At 37.9% G+C, this 25806-nt stretch overlaps 1 protein-coding gene across 2 annotated transcripts; it reads left to right on the top strand.

Moving 5' to 3' along the window:
- The first annotated feature begins 426 nt into the window (after positions 1-426).
- LOC140230380 (ATP-dependent clpX-like chaperone, mitochondrial) lies at positions 427-19014 on the top strand. Of its 2 annotated transcripts, none has more exons than XM_072310527.1 (11): positions 427-645; positions 4712-4870; positions 6608-6880; positions 8891-9024; positions 10462-10633; positions 13686-13871; positions 14240-14404; positions 14960-15213; positions 15621-15920; positions 17158-17250; positions 17987-19014. In XM_072310527.1, the coding sequence occupies exons 2-11, from the start codon at positions 4786-4788 to the stop codon at positions 18146-18148; spliced, it is 1824 nt and encodes a 607-aa protein (XP_072166628.1). In that variant the 5' UTR covers positions 427-645; positions 4712-4785; the 3' UTR covers positions 18149-19014. The 2 variants fall into 2 exon arrangements, with proteins under 2 accessions (XP_072166628.1, XP_072166629.1); XM_072310528.1 differs by having other exon boundaries at positions 427-653.
- Positions 19015-25806: the final 6792 nt, after the last annotated feature.

Below are 25806 nucleotides of genomic sequence, written 5' to 3'. Positions count from 1 at the left end.
CGAGAAGAGTCACTTTTTTCCTGTTAACATCTTGATATGACACCTGGGGCTAGTAACTTTGTGCAAAGATCCATTTGCTTTGTGGTACCACGGTACAGCAAATATTTACATGGTACGGTCACATGACTCTATCTATGCAGACTCGTTTCACAATGAACGACGTGTTTTTGCGTCAGTCGATCGGTCGGATCCCCGGATGGCTATCGCTAGCTTGGTGTTTTGAAAGACGCACGCCCGCACCGCACGCGTCCTGTGTGTGTTGTATATACGATGTGATGTAACAAAACACTGCACTAATGTGCTTACACGGCTAGAGATGGCGATGACACTGCAGTGATGTCCTCGATCGTTCTGTAAGGTACGTGGTGTATCGTATAGTAGGCCTATTGTTACATCAACATGATCTTTCGCAACGTTCATCTGGTAGAAAAATACTCCTGGGCAAGGATCCTCTTGTACTGTAGTAGATCTACAATACTTTCATAATACTCAAAATTCTATAGTCCCATTATATTGTTGAGAAAGAACCATAAGGGAAAGTTCTGAGTAAAGGTTTAGACGTCTCCCCATCGAAGAAGAGAATTTGTACACCAACGGCAACACATTGACATTGGTCATCGGCAAAAGCTTCATTGCCTGATATAGGTAGGCAGGTAGGAGGGCAAGACAAGTTATTATTATTGTGCAGTAGGTCCCTAGGCCTACTGGAAATACGTGTACGCCCGAGGCTATTCAATTAGAACAGAAGTGAAAACATAGTTCTGGTAAGGGTTTGAAAGCCAAGGCCTGTCTTGCACCATTTCATATTGGTAGCAGGGGCGCAGGGCCCTATCGAAAGAGTCTAACTTACACCTGGCTGACGCGATTTGATTGGATGATCAGTTGTTTCAGCATGTTCAGAGACAGAGTTTGAATAAATTTATTTTTTTAATAGGGGCCTAGATCAAAAGTTGGTATAAATTACCAACCTTTATCTTTACAAAGCCAGGATGCAGGTAACTATACGCAGCCCAGTCGCTGTATGGCACAGCGTCTGGTCGGGCTAGGAGTAGGATCCAGGTTAACTCGGTCTCAGGGACAACTCTGCCCTATTTCAGATTAATATTTATAGAGGGTCTAGATCTATGCAGTTCGTGATCGTCATGCTACTAACTAGAACCAGAAGTATTCTGATATTCTGTAGATGTCTACATTATACATAGCTTTAAGGTGGCCTCACACTATGCGGTTTTTTCTTGCGACTGCTTGCGGTTTCGAGAAGTCGCATGCGGTTCTCGACCGCATGGACTTCTCGCGACTTGGAGGCGTCCGCAAGCCTTGCGACCTCCTTGCGGCGGCTGTCAAATTTTGAACATGTTCAAAACCTTGCGATCGTCTGCGGTTGCCTTTGCGAGCCCTTGCGACCGGCTGAGAATTTCGCAAGCCTTGCGGTCGTTGCGTTCACACTATGCGACTCGATGATTGCGATCTGGCAACTGCAACTGCCAACAGATCGCAAGCACTGCGATCGAAAAAAATGCATAGTGTGAAGCCACCTTAAGGCGCACATTCATTTTGTAAAGGCAAAGAGGTTCTTTGATGCATGCATTGTATCAACTCGGCCCATAGCTGCGACCAGCCAGAACGCGAAGCGCCCTATTATACACTGTACAATCCAGAGGTACAACTCGGCCCTGCCATCATTCAAAGTGAGGCCGAGTTGTACCCGAGTCAAGTTAACTGAAGCTCTATTAGCCTTACCCCGATCGGGTTTACTGAGATGCAAACATTATTTTTGTTAATATTTTGCATTTTCTTTTTTACCCAATGAATACCTTGTAATTACAGCGTTATTCCACACATTTCTTAGGCACACATGTACATTTTAGAGCAAAATTTGACAATTTTGCAGGCATACCAGAACTATGTTTTGCCTTTAATAATACAATACTCTAAAGAGGCGTAGACAGATGTAATTATATTTATACATACATTGTAGCCCCGTTGCTTTAAAAATGCCTGTCACATTTTTACAGCGACTGGGCTGTTTATAGTTAAGACAGGTCGATGTAGACAGTCGTCTACTGGTAGTATTCATGCATGATCTCCGGACAGGTGTCTGTCCGGAGATCAGGAGGTCGTAGGTTCAAATCCTGCTCAAGTACGTACACCCATGATTTTTTTTATTTTTTTTTTATCATGGCTACAATTGTACTACTAAAACACTGATAGATTCAGTGCTTATTTATGTCAATGTAGAGCAATTTGTCAATCAGTTGCAACGAAAACATCTCGACGGAAGAATTTCATGAATTTGAAGGATTTTTGGTCTCGTACAGGGTAGTATCACACAAAGAATCCAACCTAGATAGGCCCTACTTGAATTTGCTACAATTTGAATATGTACAGATGTACATGTAGTTCCATTGTTGACAACTGGAATCGTGAAACATTTAGTTCCTCCAATATTCCCTTTCTGTCTAAATTGATGATTTTTATTGATTCGGTCAAGCGGAATCGGGAAGAATGGCAACCACTTTAGTCAACGGATTTGAAACTAGATGTGCATGCTCTAGGCTAACTGTTCAATTCTCTCACACACAGTAGATCTAACATGCATAATGCAGGGCTACCAACCTTGAGTGAGAGTTTGGCGTGAGACACTGCGAGGGAGCGGAGCGACCGCCTGGCGGGGCTGTGCAGCCGTACGTACGTACGTACTACGTACACAGTCAGTGTATGTAAAGCGATGTAAAGCACACGTCATAGCCATACATGTACTGTAATTTGCCAAAAGTACAAGCTACGCTCACTTGGTATAGGTAGAAACCATGCAATCGTAATCCAATACAAGTAGCTCGTCTTTGCGCGCGAACCGAAAACGATTATTATTGGTTAAGCTTTACACCCGCGCTGGAAAATCTCGAAATTTTTGGCTTGGGCTTATCGATATTCGGAATATCAGAGAATTTAGAGATATATTTATTTTTGTAGTCGTGTACATTCCATTTTGGGGGTTTAGTGTGAGATTTCGTTTATCAGAGTGAGACAGTCAAAATTGGTTGAATTGCGTGAGTCTCACGCTCAATGCGTGGGAGTTGGCAGCCCTGATAATGCATATCGGCAGGAACCTCCATACATGTATCACATCTTACGGTCATGAACATGTATGAATATTCATGAGTATACGTATATGCACACGCAAAGTTGTTTTGAAAAGGAATGGCAGAAAGGAGATACTGGTACACACAAAGTAAATTGTCTTTTCAAGACCATGAAAACAGTCTTAGAATTAGTAGGTTCAACTACAGGTACATGTTATACCCCTTTCATAAACTCATCCTCCTATTATCCGCATAAGAATAATGCGGACAATTCAATAAAAAATGCGTTCACAAACTCTGAAAATAATCCGCATTATTTTTACGAGCGCCCGTCCTGAAAAAGGCGGATAATCGTCATGGTGACTGCACACGTCCCTCCTGCGGGAAAGACAGGTGACGTTTGACCGCACCCCGGCAATTATCCGCATTATTTGGGTTTGCGTTCATAAACTCAAAATCTGGTCCCGACGCTGCTATTATGCGGATAATAGAAGGGTCGAAATAATGCGCATTATTCTATCCCCGCTCCGATTTTACGACCAAATGTTGCGGATATTATCCGCATTATTGAGTTTATGAAAGGGGTATTAGATAAAAACCATTCATTTAGTATAAATGCCAGCCTATTGCTGGTGAAATAGGGTACTTTTAGAGGTGCATGATGTTATGATTTTTTTTTTTTTTTTCCTGATCATACGAAGCAAGCACCCTGTTTACTCTGGTTGCTCCCACAGTTTACAACTGTACAATGGAGCGTCCCAAGGTTCCGTCATTCCTATATAGCCAACGTACGAATCCAATTATTATTGATCTACCTGCTGTTTTTTTTTTCTCCTTCCTCTTCACTTCCTTCTTGGAGGCATGAGAAATGATTACCGGGCGGGAGAGTATGAGATGGGTTGTCGGGAGTGAGACCCATGCCGTAGGCATGAGGCTTGGTTCATTATGTAGGTCTACAAAGTAATTTTTCATGCCCAGATTAGTGGGATGAATTTCACTTGTTTTTGATTCCGTGGAGCCCAATGTGAAGTAGTAGACAAGTGCCTGGACATATAATACCATTTAAAGCAAAAAAAAAAAATTGCATATATTTATTTTCGTGTTAAGCTTCATGTGGCATGAAATGTGCAAAAATTTCAACTTGTACTGTATTGCTGTGTCTGATGTTATTGAGAGAGAGATCAATGGAAAATGTCAGTTCAAATATAACCTTGAGTTTGAGGCTTTGACGTATGATCCTGCGATAGGACACATGAAAATAGTTATACAAATTAGGGTTCCACCAATACTCAATACCAGGAATTTGTTATTGCATTTCTTGAGCTCTTACATGTACAGTGTACATTTGAACTTGTGTTTTGCATGGATATCTCACTAGAGCATACAATGTAACTGAACTCATAATCAATACATCACATCTCCTTGCATTGTATATTTTGTGAGCTGGTCGTCATTCATGGTATATCATATGTCGCATGTGGATGTGATATGTGGTAGTCTACTGAGTGTGAATAGACCTCCAGAGATATCTCAAAATTACGAGTGGGAATGGCGTTTGACCTCTTTCTATCACAGTCAATTACCAGTGCCATCTTGTAGATAACTGCTGCTCTCTTGAAACTTTTTAGATCTACCAATGCGAGAAGGAGCTCTCATTTGACAAAGAATTGGCATACATACTTTGCCTTGGCACAAGAGGAACATGCCGCCATCAATACGTCAACCTGTGTCTGCGGTACGAATAGCCTTATTGTCGGGATCGAGACAGACACAACTAACAAGTACAGGTAAAATGCAATATTTGATATATACGTGTATAAAAACAAAATATTGCAATAAGTATTGCCAGGTGCATGAAAAAACAACAACAGTATGCTGGTACACAAATTATTAACAAGCAACATAGTTTCCTTGTACTTATGTACATAATGTACTTACAAACATGCTTTTTTCCTTTCATTCTGTTTAGTTTTGAATTCCACGTAATACCCAGCTGAGGTGTGCTAAATGTTGGTCTGTCTGGTAGCTACATAAAGTTTCAGTTTGATAGATATCAAACACCCAGAAAGTAACATTATATGCTTAAGTATTTGGGCACTGTCAGACAAGTTCAGATGTGACTTTACAACCCATTAGAAGATAGAGTATAATGAGAGAAAAAAGGTATTCATCACCAATGCTTGCTGACATACAAAGGCCAGTTTAGTTCTGAAAGGGTCCCTCTCTTCTGTATTGAATGGGCAAGCACATGTAAAGAGGCCCTCAATTACTGACTCCACTTGTAGCACAGGTCATAAAATTAGATTTGGAGACTTTGTTTGACAGTACCCAAGACTTCAGCAAATGTTAATTCTTTGGGTGTTGGTTCATGTACTTTGTAGCATGTATCAGAAGAACATTGGATGTTCCGGACATCCAAGACATGTGGCATGTGCATTTCTGCATGATTACTTTATACAGTAGACAGTAGATTACAGAATAGTATTCTGACATGTGTCAGTTCTATTGTCTACGATACTATTTCAATCCAACTTTGGCCGTTAATTACAAAATTATTACAATAAATATTGCCAGGTGTATGTACGAATACTGTCACTAGGGAGCTTTAGATTTGCTGCGTGGATGTTTGAGACAACGCTCGAGCTGGACATTCTCCTCTTCCCTGCGTTGTGCTGAAAAATAGCTTTAGATTACGCTGAGACGCAACAATAAAAATAAAATGGCGCCCCCATATGATTGGTGCATGAAGTATCTCTCTACTTCGTGAACTTGAGCGGACGTAAAAATAGCCCAGAACGCGTAGTGAAAACTCAGGCACGTGAGATCTGTAAATAGATCGCGTCTGATATGCGATTCTGCGCATGCTCAGACCAGATTTTTTTTCCCTCTGAACGTCCCCGTTGCGAAAATCTAAAGCTCCCTAATATTTGCTTGCGACTCCTTGAACAACTTTCTACACAGTGTATTGTACTGCATACATAAATGTGACAGTGTGGCAAACAAGTCATGTTCTGATGAAATTTGCCACCAACTATAATGACTTCTCAGGGTAATCTAAATATTGGCTTTATACACGCAATATATGTGTATGTGAACTCTGTCCACTTATGATGTACATGTACATTGCACCTTTCCGTCTCCCAGAACCAAAGATTATTTTATCTATTGTAGAATTAGTATTCCAAAAAGCTATTACTGCCATTACTGTACTAGCAATGTTGGTTGGTTTGTTTGTTGTTGTGATGTTCTGAAGTGTGTTTCCAAAATGAGAAATGTGTATATTGAAATCAACTTTTCTTTCAGGACAGCTTATATGTAGGTAATGCAAGATGTGATATTGATAGTTTCAAAAGCCAGGTGAGCTTCATTTCTTTTAGAAACCACAATTATTATTTGCTTCATTGACTGATGCATGATGTGTTAATATGAGTATTTGATAGTTCTATTTTTTATCTATCAGCCAAGTGATACAGTGATTTGAAAGTAAAATTTATCTTTATTATTCTTTTGTTCATGATATGCAGTTTGTTCGAGACATCTGATACGAAAAGTCTGCCTTCAATCACCCCACCACTCGAGTCTGCTAGCTAGCCCTGTGCAATGCCGCCTTCTCAGCACCTCGATTCTCCATCTCTCTGCCTCAGGCAGCAATGATGGGTCAAAAAGTGACCTTCCTCCAACCAGACGGTCATCTAGAGGTGGCAGTAGTAGCAGCAGTGGTGATGGAGGGGGCAAATCAGGCCAGCTCAGCTGTCCTAAATGTGGAGATCCATGCACTCATGTAGAAACGTTTGTATGTAAGTCTGCCTATACTTGAAATCACCAATCCATTGCAAAAGATTAAACATGCTAACCATTGCAAGTTGATGGTGTTGATGTTTTTATCCTGAGAGTTGCCAGAGGCATTCTATTTCTGGGTCTTTGCCTGTCAGTCCCACATCCTGTTGATGTGATTTAAAAAAAAAAAAAAAATGAATGAATTATCTTGGTACCTTGCTTGGGTTTGCTATGGTTGTACATGAGGTGTAGTATGTGTTATACTTGTTTGGAGCAGAATCCTTAAGGTGAATAATTGAAGGTTACATGAACTTTGGCTAAAAGTTTATATTTTTTTAGCAGTAACATCATAAAGGAACGTAGGTGGTGATTTGGTATGAAGTATACAGTTATGAAGACAAGCATTAGTTGCCTGAAATTACAGGGGTGAATAGCCAAGGTCAAAAGTTACCAACCTTAAGCAAAAAAAAAAAAAAAAAAAAAAAAAAAAAAAAAAAAAAAAAAGGAGGACATATTTTGGGCATAAATGTATTTGCCACTAGGAATGTCAATGATAATGCTATGTTGGGGAAATGGATTAAAATGAAATGGAAGATATTTTCTTTGTGAAGAGAGGTTAAAGATAAAACCTCAGTAAGTGGTTAAGCTCAGTGAACTTTTTTTTTTTTTTTTTTCAGAATGAAAAGAAGGGCTATATACATATGCCAGAAATAGTGAGTGCTGTGGAAGTAGCGGGGCATACCAGTCAACTATGCTCTGCAGTCTAATTGCTTTTTTTTTTTTTTGGAGGGGGGGGGGGGAGGGTTAGAGGTGGTCTGATTTTATGTGAACTGTCTCATTTTGTTGATATATTTCACATCCTCTGAGAATAATCTTGTTAGGGATGTCACTGCCATCATCAATTTCAGTTATTGCTATAAGGCACAGTACTTGCTCAAGATAAAATAAAGAAACATGTATTGCGATGGAAATAAAATCCTCAAAAAACAAAAAGAACTTACATTAGTCAATGCTAACATCTACTGGTAAGCCTAATTGCCATGTATTGAAATTTCTGTCATAGGGGGATTTACTCCGAACTGTATATGTGGGTTCAGTGAATGCAGAAATGTTAGTAGAGTACATTAGTGAAGTTTGAGGAAAATTTTGTGATCCGTTCCGAAGTTACAAATGTCTAAAATCTGGTTTAAACTGTGTTGTCATCTCTGGATGAGAAGCGTACAAAGATATGTGATGTCATAGTAGGGGAATGATATGAAGAAAGCATTTTATATATTATCAGTTCTCTAGTGTAATGAAAACACTCATGATTTACCTCCTTCAGAACCAAGGCAGAGGCAAGAATATTATGTTGGTAATAAGTCAGAGGAGTACTTTTCATAAGAAATCAAATTTTGTGGAATTCTATCTGTAGTGTCTTTGTATTGTTCTTCTGCTGTGACATAATGGACTGTTATGATCATGGACTATGGCAACTGTCTTTTTACTAAGTGTTCAAACATGTATACTCAAATCTATTCCTGAAAAAAAAAAGTGATTGTCAGTTATTTGATACCATTGTACATCTAAAAAGTATTAGAAAAATCATGAGTTATTATTGAATATCAACCATGTTGTAAGTAAATGTTGCATGATGAACTGATATTTTGTATTTCAAAGTTCTTGAATTTCTGTTTTCTGGATGACTAATTGTTAAGTTTGTTAATATTGTGAAGGTGAGAGTTGACAACTTTTAACGCAAATGATTGTTGATGTGTCTCCTTTGTCCCTCATTTTCTCTATCATTTTGCACACCTTCCAACCGTTTTAACTGGAACATTTGCAAAAAAAGGAGAACTTTATTCATATCTTGTATTTATACATTTCTGAAGATATCTTGAAGGTTGAGGTATTGTAGCCATTTATCCTAATTTTCTGTAGTAGTAGTAGTACTTTTGTTTGGTCTATCTGTTGAATTTAGGACTTGCCAGGTATGCCTACTATGTTCTCGCTTGTATTCACTATCACTATTATCCCCCCTTGTGCAACAGCTTCAACACGGTTTGTCAAGTGTGAGAAGTGCCATCATTTCTTTGTGGTGCTATCTGAGACAGACAGCAAGAAATCTATGAAAGAAACAGCTGCTCCCAAGACAGACAGGCCCCCACCACCTCCGCCTAAAAAGGTATGATCCTGATTGTTTTGTTGCTATAGGTGGAAACACTCATTACACATGATTGTTGTGCCTAACTAAACTCCGTAGGTGTGAGATCAAGGGTCACAGGGGTGGTATGATTTTGGGATGTCTGTATGATCATGCGTATGCACTAATTTCATTCTTGCAATTCAAATACTTATAAAAAAGAAAAAAAAAAACATTATTTTTAAAGATATCTAGCATGTTTTACCTGTATTAATCCATACTTGTTTTCTTAATATTGGAAGTTGAATTGTCGTGAAAATGTACACCTTCACATGGTACGCCAATGACGTCTAGCAGTAAATGCTATTACCACTGTATGAAAATGAAGTGTCGGTAATACTTGTCAGAAACTTGTATAAAAACAAAAAACAAACAAACAAATCAGATTTTAATAATTGAAATCAGATCAGACATAAAGAATGGGGAAGGTTTCTCACAAAATTAGAAGTTTTTTATCGAATTTTGAACTCTTACATGTATTTATTTAATAGTAATATTGGTGGTTTTAACTGAGGTGATGATGTTATCAATTCACAAATATCCCATTAGTTTGTTTAAGAAAGAAATGTCATAAGATTTAAGTTTTTGGTTAACAATTAAGCGACTGACTGGACATCCTTTCTCCATTGAAAGTTATCATTCTTGGTGAAATGCAATCAAAAAATAAGGGCATTATTTGCAATATCTCTTTTTCTTCATGTGACTTTTTACATGAAAATTTATGTGTGGGTCAATGGGAGACTTTAAAGGGATAGTACAGTATTGGTGGAGATGACAATTGGAATTTTTGGCGAGATACCAAGAAAACACTTATGAAATAGTACAGAGCATACCATTTTAAGAGGAATTCAAAGTTTATTTGATGAAAATCGGGTTTGGAATTACTGAAACATCCAAAAACAAAGTAAAACAAAGTGATTGTAATAAAGTGTGGGTCCCACACTTATTAGAATCGCTCTGTTTTCGATATCTCAGCCATTTCAAAACCAATTTTCATCAAATAAACATTGAATTCCTCATGGGATTACATGCTCTTTCACATTTCATAAGAGGTTTCTCATTATTTCACCAAAAAATGTTAGAAACCTGAAATTAGGTCTCAACCAAAACTATACGATCCCTTTAAGGCCATGACATTATCATGTCTTCTTATTGGAATATGTAGTTGCTACTAACATCAATATTTGATGGAAACATAAAATTCCATAACTTTCTTCTCTTGCCTCTCTGATACTACTATGTCAGTGTGAACATAATGTAGAATTTCTATTCAAAATATGCATGATATATGTGTAGATGGGACAAATTCAATGCCAGAAACATCTTCAATGTTTCTCCTTCTTGCTGTTAAAAGTGTGTGCTTTCTTGGAAGGTCACTAGTATTCAATATATATATATATATGTTATGCATTCATGCAGATTTATGAATACCTTGACAAGTATGTTGTCGGGCAGTCCCAGGCCAAGAAGGTGCTCTCAGTTGCCGTGTACAACCACTACAAGCGTATCTACAACAACATCCCATCCCTTTCCCAAAAGGGTGCATCAGAAACAGAGGGCAAGAGTCAAAGTGGAAATTTCACTCCAAGAGGTTAGTTGCATACATTACCAGTATAAAACTCAGAAATTTGAAATATTGTGTGATCGTGTGTGAAAGCCAAATGTGCATATTTCCTCTTTAGATAATCACAAGACCCCACCCGCACATAGTGTGTAATGCCTTTGTCACACCTTTGTGTATTGACTTGTGTATTGCTGCATATAGCCCAAAGCCAGAATGGTGTCTGAGGAAAAAGTCGTAAATTTAAGAAATGATTTTTGTAACATTGTCTGGGATGTGTGCAACAAACTGCAGGGGTGATACCGCTTATCATACTAAGGGAGATACAGAATGCAATGTAATTGACCTTTAAACCCACTTTATGATTGATAATGTGATTTTAGATGATGACGTCATACTGATGTCACAGTTGACTGATCACAACGAAACAGATCTGTCGTCCCTGGGACATTATACTTAGATGACTTGAGTTTGAAGTTGTTCGTCCAAGGATTTTTGAGTTTACTTCTACACAAGATTTTGGGAGATATAACGAAGAAGAAGAAGAAGAAAAAGAAGAAGAAGAAGAAGAAGAAAGAAAGAATGAAGAATCAGTACAGAGACAGAAGGTGATCTGAGGAGATACTTAGATCACCTAGTTACATATTGAGCTCCCTAGGGGGGAGGGTGCATGGAGAGGGGAGTTCCCCCCTCACGCGTGAAGTGGTGCTAATGAAAGGTTGGTCCCACTTCTTATCAGCACTACTTTGTTTTACTTTATTTTTGAATATCAGCCATTTCAACACTGATTTTCTTAAAATAAACTTTTAATTCCTCTTTATAGAAGTGTATGCTCCTTAACCCTAACTAGGCCGGACTATTTAGGTAGATCATAGAGCCGGGGGGGGGGGGGGGGGCCTCCCAGGCCCCCCCTCCAGATCTCGGCCGTCGACCACGCAATCGCGACGAAAATTGGCACACACATTGCCTATGATGTAATCTAAAGTACTACGAAGTTAGATTTTAAAAAAATTATCATTTATGCTAAATTATGCTAATTTATGCATAATGATGCAATGAAATCAGACAGTTTGGTATAAATCACTAACTAAAGCTCAAAATGGGCACTTTTTTTTGGTGTAAATATTCTTTTTAGTGTCCTAAGCAAATATAAGAGAAAAAAATTGAGCCATCTGAAAAAATTTCTGAAGTATTTTATTGTTTTTTAAATTTCTTATGTATTTCTTTGTTTTTTCGACTTTATGTTTTTCAATGTTTTTTCGATGAAACTTGTCCACGACATTGTTCCGAACAAGAAAATATGGTATTCATTGATTTTAATCAATAAAACCCCAAAATAATCATGCTTTTATGAAATTTGACTGTAAGCACAGTTTCCATTGAAATTGTACACGAATTCACGTTTTTGAGCAATTTTTGGTCTGACATGCACATACATATTTATGCGAAACTTCGGAACCGCGCACCCGGGCATCGCAAATTTGGTGTCAAAAGATGCGGAAGACTCGACAGAAAAAAGTCATGAAACGTCGCGGCGATAGCTTTTCGCGTTAGCGATACATCGCACGGAACGTCGAGGGGGGGGGCCTCAGAGGCCCCCCCCCCCGGCCTAGTTAGGGTTAATATTTCATACAGTGTATAAATGGTTTCTAATTACACTTGTATCTCAGAAAAAGTTAAAATCTGAATCCCAATTCTAATCAAACCTATACCATCCCTTTAGAGTTACATCTACAAAGTGTAGCTTAGTTAACTTCAGGTAATACTAATTTTAATGATTAGCTCTTGCCCCCTTAACTGCGAGTGAGAGTCCCACTCAATGATTAAACCACAGAAGCGGGAGTTTGGTAATGACCCCAGTATGAGGGGCACTGTATTTACATGTGGCAGGTTGACCTGGAAGGTACAATGTATAAGGGGAATGGGGGTTCATGGAGAGGTCACACAACTTTCGAGTTCGTTAATTATCGTGACCACACAATGCTTAACTGCGAGTGGGGACCCCCTGCAACTCATGGATGGAGCATAACCCCTGAGAAATCTTGTGGTTCTTTTCATCAAGTTATCTTTTCAGTTAGCTAACTTTCAAGTGCGTCTACACAGTACTTGACTACAAGCATATCATTATAGTTAGCTGAACTTGAAATTAAGGAACACTGTGTGAGTGTAACTACCAGTGAAAAGTCATTGCATGCAAGTTATGCCCAGTATACATGTACATGTATGGGAAGATGTAGGCCCCTATTCTGATGTGCATGTGTTTTGTCATATCAGTACTTGACCAGTGATTGGCAGATGATGTCACTGACAGAACGTTGGTTTTGAAGGGGTTTTTTTGTGGGCATATCCAAGTAATCTGAAGAAAAATAGTACAAGTTTGTTTGTTTGTTTGTTTTTTAAATGGAATATACAATGTATCACACATATTAAAGGGTGTGTACAGTTCTGGGTGAGGTGAGGATTTAGCTTTAAACGTTTTGCCAGATATTCAGAAACCACTCTATGTGATGTCAAAGAGCATGCAATTCTAATGGGTATCAAAAGTTTATTTGTTGAAAATCGGTTTTGAAATGGCCGAGATATCTAAAAACAGGGTAAACAAAGAGATCCTATTAAAAGGCGTGGTCTGTCACCTTTTATTATTTTCACTTTTTTGGATATCTCAGCTATTTGAAAACCAATTTTCATCAAATAAACATTGAATCTTTCTTAAAATTGCATGCTCTTTCATATTTCATAAGAGGTTTCTTATTATCTCACTTAAGAATGTTCAAAACATGAATCCCCACCTCAGCCAGTACTGTACAGTCCCTTTAAAGTTATTCTTTTGGCCTCAGGTCTTAACTGAGGTATTATGAATCCACACAAGTCAACGTGCATTTGCACTGCAAAGTCACTTTAATTTGTTTTTAAAGGCACAATTGGGAACGCAGTAAGCTCTGAACAAATATGTAGAATTTTCTCACTTGATGCAAAGGCAGACTGTCTCACTGACAGAGAATTAGTGAGATCACATGACTGTTTGATCTGCAATGATGGCTGGAGCTACAGATTTCCTTCATCATTGGTATTTCAAATGTAGAACTGTTGCAGCTGGCAGGGATAGGCAACCAGGGCAGTGCACTGGGGGCATCGTCTAATCAGCAACAGGCCCAGGGATCCAGTGAGGGTGAACATCAGCACCGTGGCAGCGAGCTCCTGGATGCCAGGGTCTTTGACCTGAAGTTGGACAAAAGCAACATTCTCATGCTAGGGCCCACAGGCTCAGGTAGAGTTTGTCTAATTTGTTGTAACAGAAATGTTGAGTTTGTCATTTTTAGTTCCTGCCCATGTGTCTGTATGTAATTTCTGTGTTTGTGTATGGAAAGCTATGCTCATCATATTTCTACACACTAAATCATATTCTAGGTGAATTATATGGTTTTGATATCATCTGTTGATATTTCCTAGAATGACTGGCTTCTAAAGCCAAAAAGGTGAATGCAAATCACATTGAAATGTTTGATAATAATGTAAGTGAAAAGCATTTTGACTAATAAGGAAGTATAACATGCAGCATATTTTAAGCACAAACTGCAAATGCTGAGGTTTTGTGAATGTTTTTTTTTTTTTTTTTTTTTTTTTTTTTTCACACAGGAAAGACTCTTCTTGCCCAGACAATAGCGACTTGTCTTGACGTACCGTTTGCAATCTGTGACTGCACTACCTTAACCCAGGCTGGTTATGTCGGAGAAGACATTGAATCTGTCATAGCCAAGTTGCTGGCTGATGCCAACTTCAATGTAGAAAAGGCTCAGCAAGGTGAATTTGATTTATTGTTTTTCTCTACACACTTTCTGTTTTTTGAGTGCCAGTTGATGTTTTACATTGCTTTCAGGCTAATCGGGTATGCAGCTCTTTTGGGTAAGAAATACTTTGCTTGACACTCCCAGATTAGGCCATAACTGCTGTATGTACTTCTATTATGTTAAATTACTTATTGTTGTAGAGTTTCCTTGAAGGGAGTCACTTATGAAATCAAGCAAACCTTTGAAAATTCAGAACTTTTGATTTCCTATCCGTCCAAGTCCTATTTAGCTTTTGGGTATGACTTGCAAAAGTTCTTATGACTTAAGTTATGTAGTGGTGTTGTTGAGGTTCCACCTGAGATGCCCATATTAGAAACATGGTGATATGGATATATTTGAAACACAAACCCACCCACGCACACACAAAAAACAGCTACATGTAAAAAATGTGAATATTTCTTGCTCTAGTATTTCAATAGAATTGGATCCACGTCCATCTTCAGAACAAGGCACACATATTATTTAAACATTTTCTGCCCACCTGTGCACTGCCATTGTGTTATACCAGGTATCATCTTCCTGGATGAAGTGGACAAGATTGGTTGCGTGCCAGGCATACACCAGCTGCGTGATGTAGGTGGGGAAGGGGTCCAGCAGGGACTCCTCAAGCTTCTGGAAGGCACCGTGGTCAATGTGCCTGAGAGGAGCTCCAGAAAGCTACGGGGCGAAAGTGTCCCAGTGGACACCACTAACATCCTCTTTGTTGCCTCGGGTGCCTTCAATGGCCTTGACAAATTGATCAGCAGGAGAAAACAGCAGAAGGTGGGAATAGCATAGTGTTGAAATTGAAAATGGCTTTTCTATGAATATCTGCTTATCTTGAAATGTACAGTATATGGCAAAGGTCTGCTTCAAGAAAAGTTGAATCTCAGTAACTCGAGCTTCCACACAGAAGCTTAGTATTATCAAAATGTGTCCTGTTGATGCTAGACACCATTTCAATGTTCAAATATCAAGAAGACCTATTTTGAGAGGTAGGAAGGAAGACACCCTTGTTATGACACTCTGTTGCAGAATGTTCAGATGATTTTGATCTAGTCTAATATACAACAACATATTTTGATATAAGTGCTATAATCTTTTTGCAGCTTATGGAAAACATTTCTTTGAACATGTAGAATTGAGTGATATCTAGAGCAATAATCTGAAAATGCTCATTCCAAACACAGTATCTGGGCTTTGGTGCTCCAGCCAATGTGAGTCCAGGCCGGAGGGCAGCTACAATTGCAGACCAGATTAATCAGTCTGATGGGTCCTCAGCCAAGGAGGATAATGAAGAGAAGGATGCCCTCTTGCGCATGGTAGAGGCTAGAGATATGATTGAATTTGGCATGATTCCTGAATTTGTTGGCCGCTTCCCGATCTTTGTCAGCCTTGGCTCCCTTGATGAAGAGATGCTGCAGCGCATCCTTACTGAACCTCGCAATGCAATCATCCCCCAGTTTGAGGCCCTCTTCAAGATGGATAATGTGAGTCATGGTCTTAGGCACATGTTACTCCAAGGGTTAAAAAAAGGAATAATGAAATGATTGCCCTGACATACCAAAGAAGACATTGCACCTATTCATGGAAGTGCTAAAGATTGGTTGTTTTTAAGATGCAATAACGATTGTGCTGCATAAAATCTATGTCATAATAGGAGATTCAACTAATGAAACTGCATATTTAATGGTATATGCATACCTACCTTTCCCTCGGTGATTTGAATTCATGACATTTTTACATGCACCATATTTTTAACTAGAATTAGGTAAGCAGATGTTGTAAGTGTATCTCAAATATCCTTGAAATTAACCAGATGCAGAAGTTTTTGCAACGTTGTACACACATGCAGTTAATGCATGCAATATTCTAAATATCATTATTTTCGTGCAATTACATTTTTTTGGTGCTGAGCAGCTCTTTTTTTTGGGGGGTGCAATTTTGTTCGAGCAGAGCAAAAATGGATAGCGCATGGCTAACATCATCAATTTCCATTGATTCCCATGCTAAACTCAGGATTGACTTGAAGTTGTTCCATTGCATGGCTCTGATGTCACAATAAAGAAATGCTTGTCGTTCGCACTTGGCAGTTACAAGTGCGCTTACAAGAGCATACTTTTGTCACTCATTTTGTCACTCTATGAAAGATAAACACACTCTTCAACTCGGCTTTGTCTTAAATAGAGCGTCGCAATTTTTCACCTCATTTGAAATCTTGTAGCATCGCACTCATGACCATTCACTTATTGTGTACTATACAGATAGACATGTATAGATGATAATTTTGGGACTTGAATTCTTACTTGGTTGTTATGAGACTTTCATTAAAACTGTGTTCGTTAGAATGGGGGTGCATTGTACCTTACTGCGCAACATTCGTACAGCTTTGTGCGCATTATGCCTCGCTTTAGGTAATTTATGCATTATACAAGCACACACATTTGACTTAAAAATATACAATGTAGTTGCCTGTAACTTTCATTGGTAGCGCCCTCGCTTGTTCAATCTTTTTACACAAAATGCCAATGGTTTATACACCAGTACATCCCCATGCTTCTCAGATTTGCTTGGTTTTTTTTTTTTTTTGTGGGTTTATTTTTTTTTCATCAAAAATTATGCTCATCAAATTTATATCTCATATAGAGTTAAGAAACTTATGGACTAAAAACTAGCAATGTTGAATGTCTAATCTTGAAGAACTGTCCCTTTGCACTCTAAACCCAGTGCCAACTAACAATCACCGCTGATGCTCTGAAAGCTGTAGCAAAGCTGGCCCTTGAGAGGAAGACAGGAGCCAGAGGACTCCGCTCTATTATGGTGAGTTGGGGGAGGAGCATTACTTCAAGGTGTACTACTATTACATTTAGAAGGTCAATCCATCACTGACCAGTGGTCCAATGCATGAAAATGATTACACAAGCAGTAGACATTGTGATACCGTAAGTGCAATGGAATTGCCCATTTTTTCAGTGTGGAAAGAAGCAGATAACATTTTTTGCAATTTGAATCTCATTGATCTTATGGACAATGTTATGCAGCCATGGCTAGAATCACTATGATTTGCCTCACCATGCCATGCAAGGTACTCATCCTTTTTAGATCACCTAAGCCGAATGGCCGAAGTTAGCTGTTGTGATTATGTACTGCCCGTTACAATAAAATTAATAGTACATAAAATTGTTCACATTTTCATCATCTAGGAAACTAGTGCTGGATTTTAGTAGTACCCCCACCCCGGCCCCTTTGGCAGGGATCAAATATACAAGTTCAGGAGGGTGTTTCCCAAGGGGCCTACAACAAGTCACAAATCTCAAGATTTTTGGAGTACTTTGCCTCATGTGAAGTTCCATGAAGGTGATGTGTGCTGCTTGGTTGAGCTTAGGTATCTTATTCATTTCCCTCCTATCCCTGAGTAAAATATAGTCATGACACCGAAGTGCTTACTACTAGTATTGGGCCCACCAGTTTACTTTTCATATGACGATGATGCTGTTATGCCTCCGTTTTCCTGTTAAAAGAAAAGACCCATTTCTCTCAAACGATGTTTACACAGGAAAATATCTTGTTGGAGTCCATGTTTGAAATACCGGGATCTGACATTGAGGAGGTCATTGTAGATGCACCAGCTGTCCTGGGAAAGAAGCAGCCTGACTTCATTCACAGATCAACACAACCAGTGGACCCAGAACCAGTTGCTGAAGCCATCCAGGTTTAAGGAGGGGCACATGTCATGACCAACATCACTCTTTTTGATTACCTTTGTGTAATGTTAATTTCATGTAATTTCCCAATACCATTTCAGAAAACCCCCCACTGAGAGACATCTGTTGCATAGTGATCTGATTACTACTTTTTTTTTCCTTTTTTTTCTTTTCTTTTAAAGAATAAATGGTGAAGACCTGTACACTTGGTGTGTGCACTCACTACCTGTTTATATGAAGCAATGTTATGAAATGGGAAGAGCTGTTCCCACTAACTGTGTCACCCAAAATGCTATAGGTTTTGATTGGATATCAACACTATAAGAATACAGAAGTCATTTAGCTGTCCACGCTTAGTGGATAAGGTGAAAGTTGTCCCCCCCCCCTTTTTTTTTTATTTTTTTTTTTACTCCTGTTCCATAGAGAATTCAAAGGAAGAATCAAAATAATGTGAACTGTTTAGCATCCATTTATATTTGTAACTTGATTCGTGTACTTTTACTCTGTTATTATTTTTGCTTGTCACTCTCCAGTGTGTTTGTAGTTGACTATTCCATGTCATTTACAGGGTCACCTGTCATTTCTGGCTGTGTGCTCTGCCCTCAGTTTACTAGATGTACATAGGAAAAGTATTTCTAAGAAGAATGAGTATTTTTTTCCATGAAAGAGCCATTTTGTGTATATAGATCACATTTTGTGATTAGCATAATTAAAGTCAATACACTAATCGCATTATAAGTTCCAAAGAGCTTGCATATGAGTTTTAAATAAAGACAATGGTCCTGTGTTGTGGATAGTGTAGGTCTCATCATAGAAAGGAAAGGTGTATATATCATATTTGGTTTAGCAAATTTAACCCTAATCCCACCAGGTTTTTTTGAAGGACTTAAAACCACTGGGGGGGGGGGCCTTTTTGCCCCCCCCCCCCCCTTCAGATCTCGGTCGTGGATCACGCGGTCCTCGCAAATATTTGTGCTAAGGTAGAGGCCAATGTAATCTACAAGACTGTATAGTTTGATTTTTCAAATTTTAATTTATGTATTTTATATTGATTTATGCTAATTTATGTAGAAATATTTTTTTGCCTATAAATCAAAAAAAAAAAAATAAAGCTCCAAGACTTCTAATTTTTGGTGAACATATTCTTTTCAATATCCTCAACAATAATATTGAAGGAAAAATTCGGCTTCATAAATATTTCTTATGTATTTTATTGTTTATTGAATTTCTTATGTATTTTTGTTTTTTTACTGTTTTTGTTTTTTTTGTCAAAATTTGTCGCAGAAACTTTTTAAAGCATAATCAGGCTAAAATAAATCATTATCAGCCTTTGAAAGTAAAAATACAGTGCACTCCCGTTATAACGAAATGCTCGGGACCGGCAGTTTTCTTTCGTTATAACGAAATTTCGTTATAACCGAACAAATACAATATATAACGAAAACAAGGAACCACGTGTATATATATCATATTATTTTTGCTGAATATTCATCATACACTGGAAAGCTATCTAAAATGTGATAGAATAACTGTATTACAATAATAAACGCAAGTTCCCCTCAGAAACTGTGCGTGACACAAGGAGCGAACACACAGTGGTGTGAAGCGTTCACCCATGCAGAGACGCTATAAATGCTTGTTCCGCTACGTATTTTCGAAAGCAATTCGCATTTCGTTATAACAGAGCACATTTCTTTTGTTTTTCTTTGTCTGTGGCACTCGGAAAAGACTTCGTTATAGCGGAAATTTCGCTATAACCGTGTTCGTTATAAGCGAATTTTGTACCATAGACTTTAATGGTGATAATTTTGGGACCAGAAGAGTTACTTCGTTATAACGAAATTTCGTTATAACCGTGTTCGTTGTAACGGGAGTGCACTGTATTTATTTTTATATGAATTAATTGCAAAAACACAATCTACATTGGATTTGCACACAAAATCATGTTTTTGAGCAATTTTTGGGTCGACAGTTTTTTTTCAAAGGGGCGTGGCTTCAAAACGGTATGCCCGGGAGTGAGAAATTTGGTCTCAAAAGTTGTGCGATACTTGAAAGAGAAAAAGTCATCAAATGTCGCAGCGAGAGCATCACGCGTTGTGGAATAATCATGCGAAACGTCGAGGGGAGGGGGGCCAAAATGCCCCCCTCCCCCCTGGTGGGAATAGGGTTAAGGAAACTGTATCACCAGTGAAGAACAGATTACCAAGAGCTATATCTCCTGTACAGTCAACCTCATGTACCTCATACCAGTCAGGACTGAAGAAAATGGTTCGACTTCAAACGAACTTCATCTTCTGTTTACGTTGAATTTATGCGTCTTGTTTGACATTGGGCTTTGTTTTGGATGTTCAGATGGTGTGAGTAATGCTGATTGCTTGCATGTTTGTCACAGTCGTAACTCAATTAGAATGTGAATAAATTGAATAAATTGCATGATATATTTCTTTTGAAAGACTTGAGTTCCTTGAAGAAAATGATAGTCAGAAGAAAACATAGGCAAGAGTTGCAGGATGTACATGCTGAACTGTGTCTGCATGTGCGTATGGTGTGTATGTAGCAAACTAGGTGTACATTTACTCACATGTACATGTATATGTTGTATGGAGAAAAGAGAGAACACTCACTCTTCTAATGCATCACATAGCCCCGGAGGAGCATCATGCTGCCATATGCACATCACGGGCAAGTAGTGCATACTGCATACATGTGTGTAGTTGTAGGGGTATTTTTCATACATACAGTGTATTGTGTTGTACTCAAGATCGTTTTGATCTTGGATTATTTATGATCAAGTGTGAAAACACTTGTGACGCCATCTTTGCCGCACAGGCATACTTAATTTTAGTATGTGGTTTGTAAGGGAGAAGCTGAGCAATGTTTGACTTCTTCAAGTAACGTGTGGGAAAAACAATCAAATAATTGGGACTGAGGATTTCCCTTAGACATTGGTGAACTTCGAGTAATTCACTTAGACTTAAAGGAGTAAATACATCCAAAAAATTTGGACTTTTATTTGACCTCAAGATAAGTGATATTTAGCCAGTCGGATGTTGAGGTATGCAAAGTTGACTGTATACATAAAGTGCCCCATTATCAATATGCATGCATGCATGCATTTATGCATGTTTTTGTTTTGTTTGTTTGTTTGGTTTTTTTGACATCTGTAGAAGCAATACAGAGTGAGTTCCCTCCCATATTAACCCTAAAAGGGCGGGGGCTTTTTTTAAGCCACGCCCATTTTTGTAACGGCATGTCACCCCAAAACGGGCACAATTTTGTGATTTTGTGTACATTTCCTATGGAAAACAGTGCTCTGTCATGAAAGTCATAAAAACCTGATTATTCTTGCAATTAATCACTTTCATTGATTAATTTTAGGTTAATTATGGTAGAAAAATGGTCGGTAACAATTTCCCTTAAAAAAAAAAAAAAAAAATGAAAGTCGAAAAACGAAGAAATACATAAGAAATTCCGAAAACAATAAAATACATAAGAAATTAAATGATTTTGGAAGGGGGGGGGGGCGGAATCTGCCCCCCTCTGGTTTTAGCATAGCCAAAAAAAGCCCGGCCTGATTAGGATTAAGGGATTTGCTAATCCAAACACGAATATCAACATACATACTCTTTGATAGGTTCTTTTTCTCTTTTACCTGTAAGTGCATTTTTGTACATCTTTATTACGTTAGCAACACTTTTAAGTGATGAGGTTTCTTGCATCTTCCCAGGAATTTGCTGGAATGAAGTTTGGTTTCAAAGTCTTTTGTCTTATGAAATGAGTAATAATTTTATTTTCCTAACACACTTTCATAGAGACTTTCAGTGCTTGGTGAAACCTTCTGATACTCCCTTTCTCACACACATAGTGAAAAAGCAGAAAAAAAAACCAAAATGACTTGTGTTTATCAAACTATATTTTGAGCAAGTATCATGTCCTCTCACATATTGAAATATTCAAGTAAACACTAGGGAACTGTCATTTCTTAATAGCGACAGTGTGCAGTCATGGTTTATAGATGCAGTCCGATGAGTAAGCAACACCATCAGACATTGTGATGGAATATTTGTATGATAAGAATGCAAGAACCTAAAGCTAATGATTTAATGATTGATAGATAACGTACATGGTATCAGCATCACATCACTCCCTTAGAAAAAGAAAAAAAAATTGGGAAATTCATTTATTGTAAGGCTATTTCATTTGTTCATTAGTGTAGTACATATATTGGCCATTTTTGTTATTTTTAACCATTATTTCAAAAGGTTTTGTTCTCATTTTTTCATTTTTAATGAAAAATCTGACCCTCGTAATGTGTATTCTGTGATATGTGCCTGCCCACAGTTCTGGTATAGAAGAGAAGAAGGATAGGAGCATTGCACAATGACGACCCATTCTTGATTTTAAGAAATACTCTTCAGGTGGATTGTGTAGATGTATGTACTTGTCTCCAATGTGCTAGGTGAAGTGTAGATGTGCTCACTGATCTTTGTCTGCCAATGTAATTTGTCGGCCATAAGTTCAACAAGGGGTATCCATTGACAATATAACTTCATAAGAAGTGCTGAAATGAAGGGAGAATTGCTTGTAGGTGATGATTTAATGAGCAGTGAAAGGTTAAGTTCAAAGAATCACTTTCTGTTGCCCTAGAAAGTTCATTTACAGCCATGGCTTCAGCTTTGAATGCCCAGTGGTTAGTAATGTAGTAAGAAGGAAACAGATGAATACACCAAGATTCTGGTGAGCTTAAATATTTACAAGTTCAAGGAAGTTCTGACTAAAAGTTTCTTTTGCAGCCACAATTTTACCTAGGAAATTCCACCTAAAAAAGACTGTACCTTATCTGATTTTGCATTAGAAAACCCATGCCTGTGAAGCATCTACTGTATAAGTGGATTTTTTGGCTTGAGTAATTTTTCACACTTCACTGGGAAGATGAGTTTCGCTTGTTTTTAATTCCACAGAATAAAGATATCAACTTCAGACACATATGGCATGCAAACATATTTGCACGCTTTTATTTTCATGCTAGTTTCTGGTTGTGCGAAAAGCACTAAGATTTTGTGACTGCAAAAATTGCCTCTTTTATACAGTAATGAAAGCATAGCTGTAATAGCTGTGTTGGAATCATTAATGGTGTTTATGGAACTTGTTGCGCATATAAATTCTGTGAGCCTGTTTGTGTATTTGAATGATACACATACATGTACAATGTATAAGCAGTGCGTATTGCTTCTGAATAATCAGCCTGCTGTATCGATGATAGACAAAGTGTCAGCTGTATACTCCTGGATGTTCAATCGTGTGCAAGCATCTTGTTTGGATCTGATTACACATGTGCCGCTGCTGGAAAGTGGCCTCGTGTAATGTCATGAATGGGATTTGTGAACTCTGCTTAGTAAATTTTGTTAACAATGTTGACATAAGTTGTATGTAGTAGTATGTATCTCTTTAGCTTTATATTTCCTTCTGTAAAGTTGGAATGGGGTCATCCTTGACTTGAACGTGTGATGGATGTCTATAATGAAGAAACATTTGCCCTTTAATACTTGGTTGTTTTTTGTTTTTATTAATTGGTTGTTGTTGTCTTTTAATTAAATTGATTTATGTATTTATTTATATTTTTGCCTCTGCCATGAAGTGTTGGAGGCTGAATGTTTTCAGGTTATAATCCATCCATCCATGATTGATTTTGTGAACAACATACAGTAAGAACCTTTTTCTTGATATCTTGAATATTACTCAGTGTACACACTAGATTAAACTTGCTGTATTGCATTCCTGCATCTTAGTAAATAACTGTCATGGCAAGAGCCTGATCAGGTTGCAGAGCTTGGCTTCTTATTTTTTTTTTTTTTTTTTTTTTTTTTTTTTTTTACACTGGTTTCCGGGGGTATGTAAAGGGCCCTGTTATTTTCCACAGGAAACAGCAGGCAACCAAATGCAGTTCTGAGAAAGTTTGTTATGATGTTAAGATGCAGTCCAACAGAACAAGAGGTAATGCTTTTAAAACACATTTGGTCAATTAAAAGCACCATATGTATTAACATGCTTCTTGGTAATTGAAAAGTCAGGAAATTCAAAACATTCAAAGGCTTTAAGATGTGTACAGAGATAGTTTTGCACTTAAATTTCCTTGATTTTAACATACTGATATTTTCTTCTCAACCCAATTAGCTGACATTTACTTTTTGTGGCTTTTATGTTTGCAACTTTATTTGGTAAGTGTAGTTACAGGCCATGTATAAAACCTAAGGGCTCACAAGAAATGCATAACCCTTGGAGAAGACTGAAGTTGGCAATTTTTTATTTTTCACCTTTACCCCTATGGGACACAGGCACACCAGGAAACATCAGGGTGGATACAAGTAATGCGCAGATTAATGCCCCGTCACTGACCAGGCACGCTAACCTGGAAACATTAAACTGCACATTACTTGAATATGAGACCATTCTGAAGCAAATAATTTTCACACAACAGTAGATATATAATGTACTCTTCAATGAATCCCACAAGGATTGGAACAATCATCCTCCAGCATTCCCACTGATTCCCACTGATCAGTTACTAGCCATCCCCTTTAAGTTGTATGTATGTTTGTGAGCACTGCAACAGATGACAATCAAGACCAACTCCTATGCTATGTGAGGTCAACACATAGTGTTCAGACAGTTTTATAACATATCATATACCTGTACTGACCTCTTCTATCATACAGTAGAGGTTATTACCTATTTCTGTTGTGTAATCTATACTGAAACAGATTACAAGATTTTTATGTTATTGCAAGCAAAATTTTGTGATATCCGAGGTCTACTAGTGGAGAACAAACAGAAGGATATTTTTATAATCACTTTGTATACCGTAAGCATGAAGCTGAAACAAGTTCATCATGTATCTCAAGGGAAAGGTTGCACTAGACCTGATCAGAACCCAAGTGTGCATGAATTTTGGTGTGGTTGACCAGGGTTCAGTGCAGTACGTGTACATTGTATACGTAATGGCACTTGTGTGTCCACCATCCAGCCTGAAGCTCACAGTAATAATAGCCGTGCTGGCCAACATTTGGTAGAAGAATGCCAAGTGTATAACGTTTGTGTCAGTAGTATTAGCACCCGTTGTTAAAGGGATGTATCATACATTGCATCAAGATATTTGTCTATTGTACATATTTTAATACTCTGCAGTATCTTAGGTAAATCACTGAAAAAAATAAAATGAAAAAAAAAAATCTGAAATGGATTTATGTTTGAGTCAATCTATGTTGTCTTTTTTAATTGAGTCGTGCACTGTATTTACATTTTGCTTAATTTATTTCTGATATAAAACAAGAAATAAGAGATGTGAATTTTTACAACCACTGTGTTCAGGAGCCAAAAACTTTAACAATTTAGCCATTCACTTTGTCCTTATAGTCTAGTGGGATTTTGAAAAGTCTGACTGTTAGAGGCATTTCAGAGTAAAAGTTGGAACCAGATTTTTATTTTTATTTAATCATTTGAGTATGCTGAAGTAAAAGACCTGGTTCCCGATCGAAATTCCTCGTACAAAACCACTGAATTTGCATAAACAAAATGGCTGCCAATGCATGACCTTCTTACATTCTTGCTGCCTATTACCTCTCATAAATTATCAACAAATATGACAAAGTAATACTGATTTTATAATCATATA

This window comes from Diadema setosum, chromosome 7, assembly GCF_964275005.1.
Source record: "Diadema setosum chromosome 7, eeDiaSeto1, whole genome shotgun sequence".
Lineage (NCBI taxonomy): Eukaryota > Metazoa > Echinodermata > Echinoidea > Diadematoida > Diadematidae > Diadema > Diadema setosum.
Note: the sequence above shows the minus strand (reverse complement) of the source record. Positions and strands in the feature narration are given on the sequence as shown.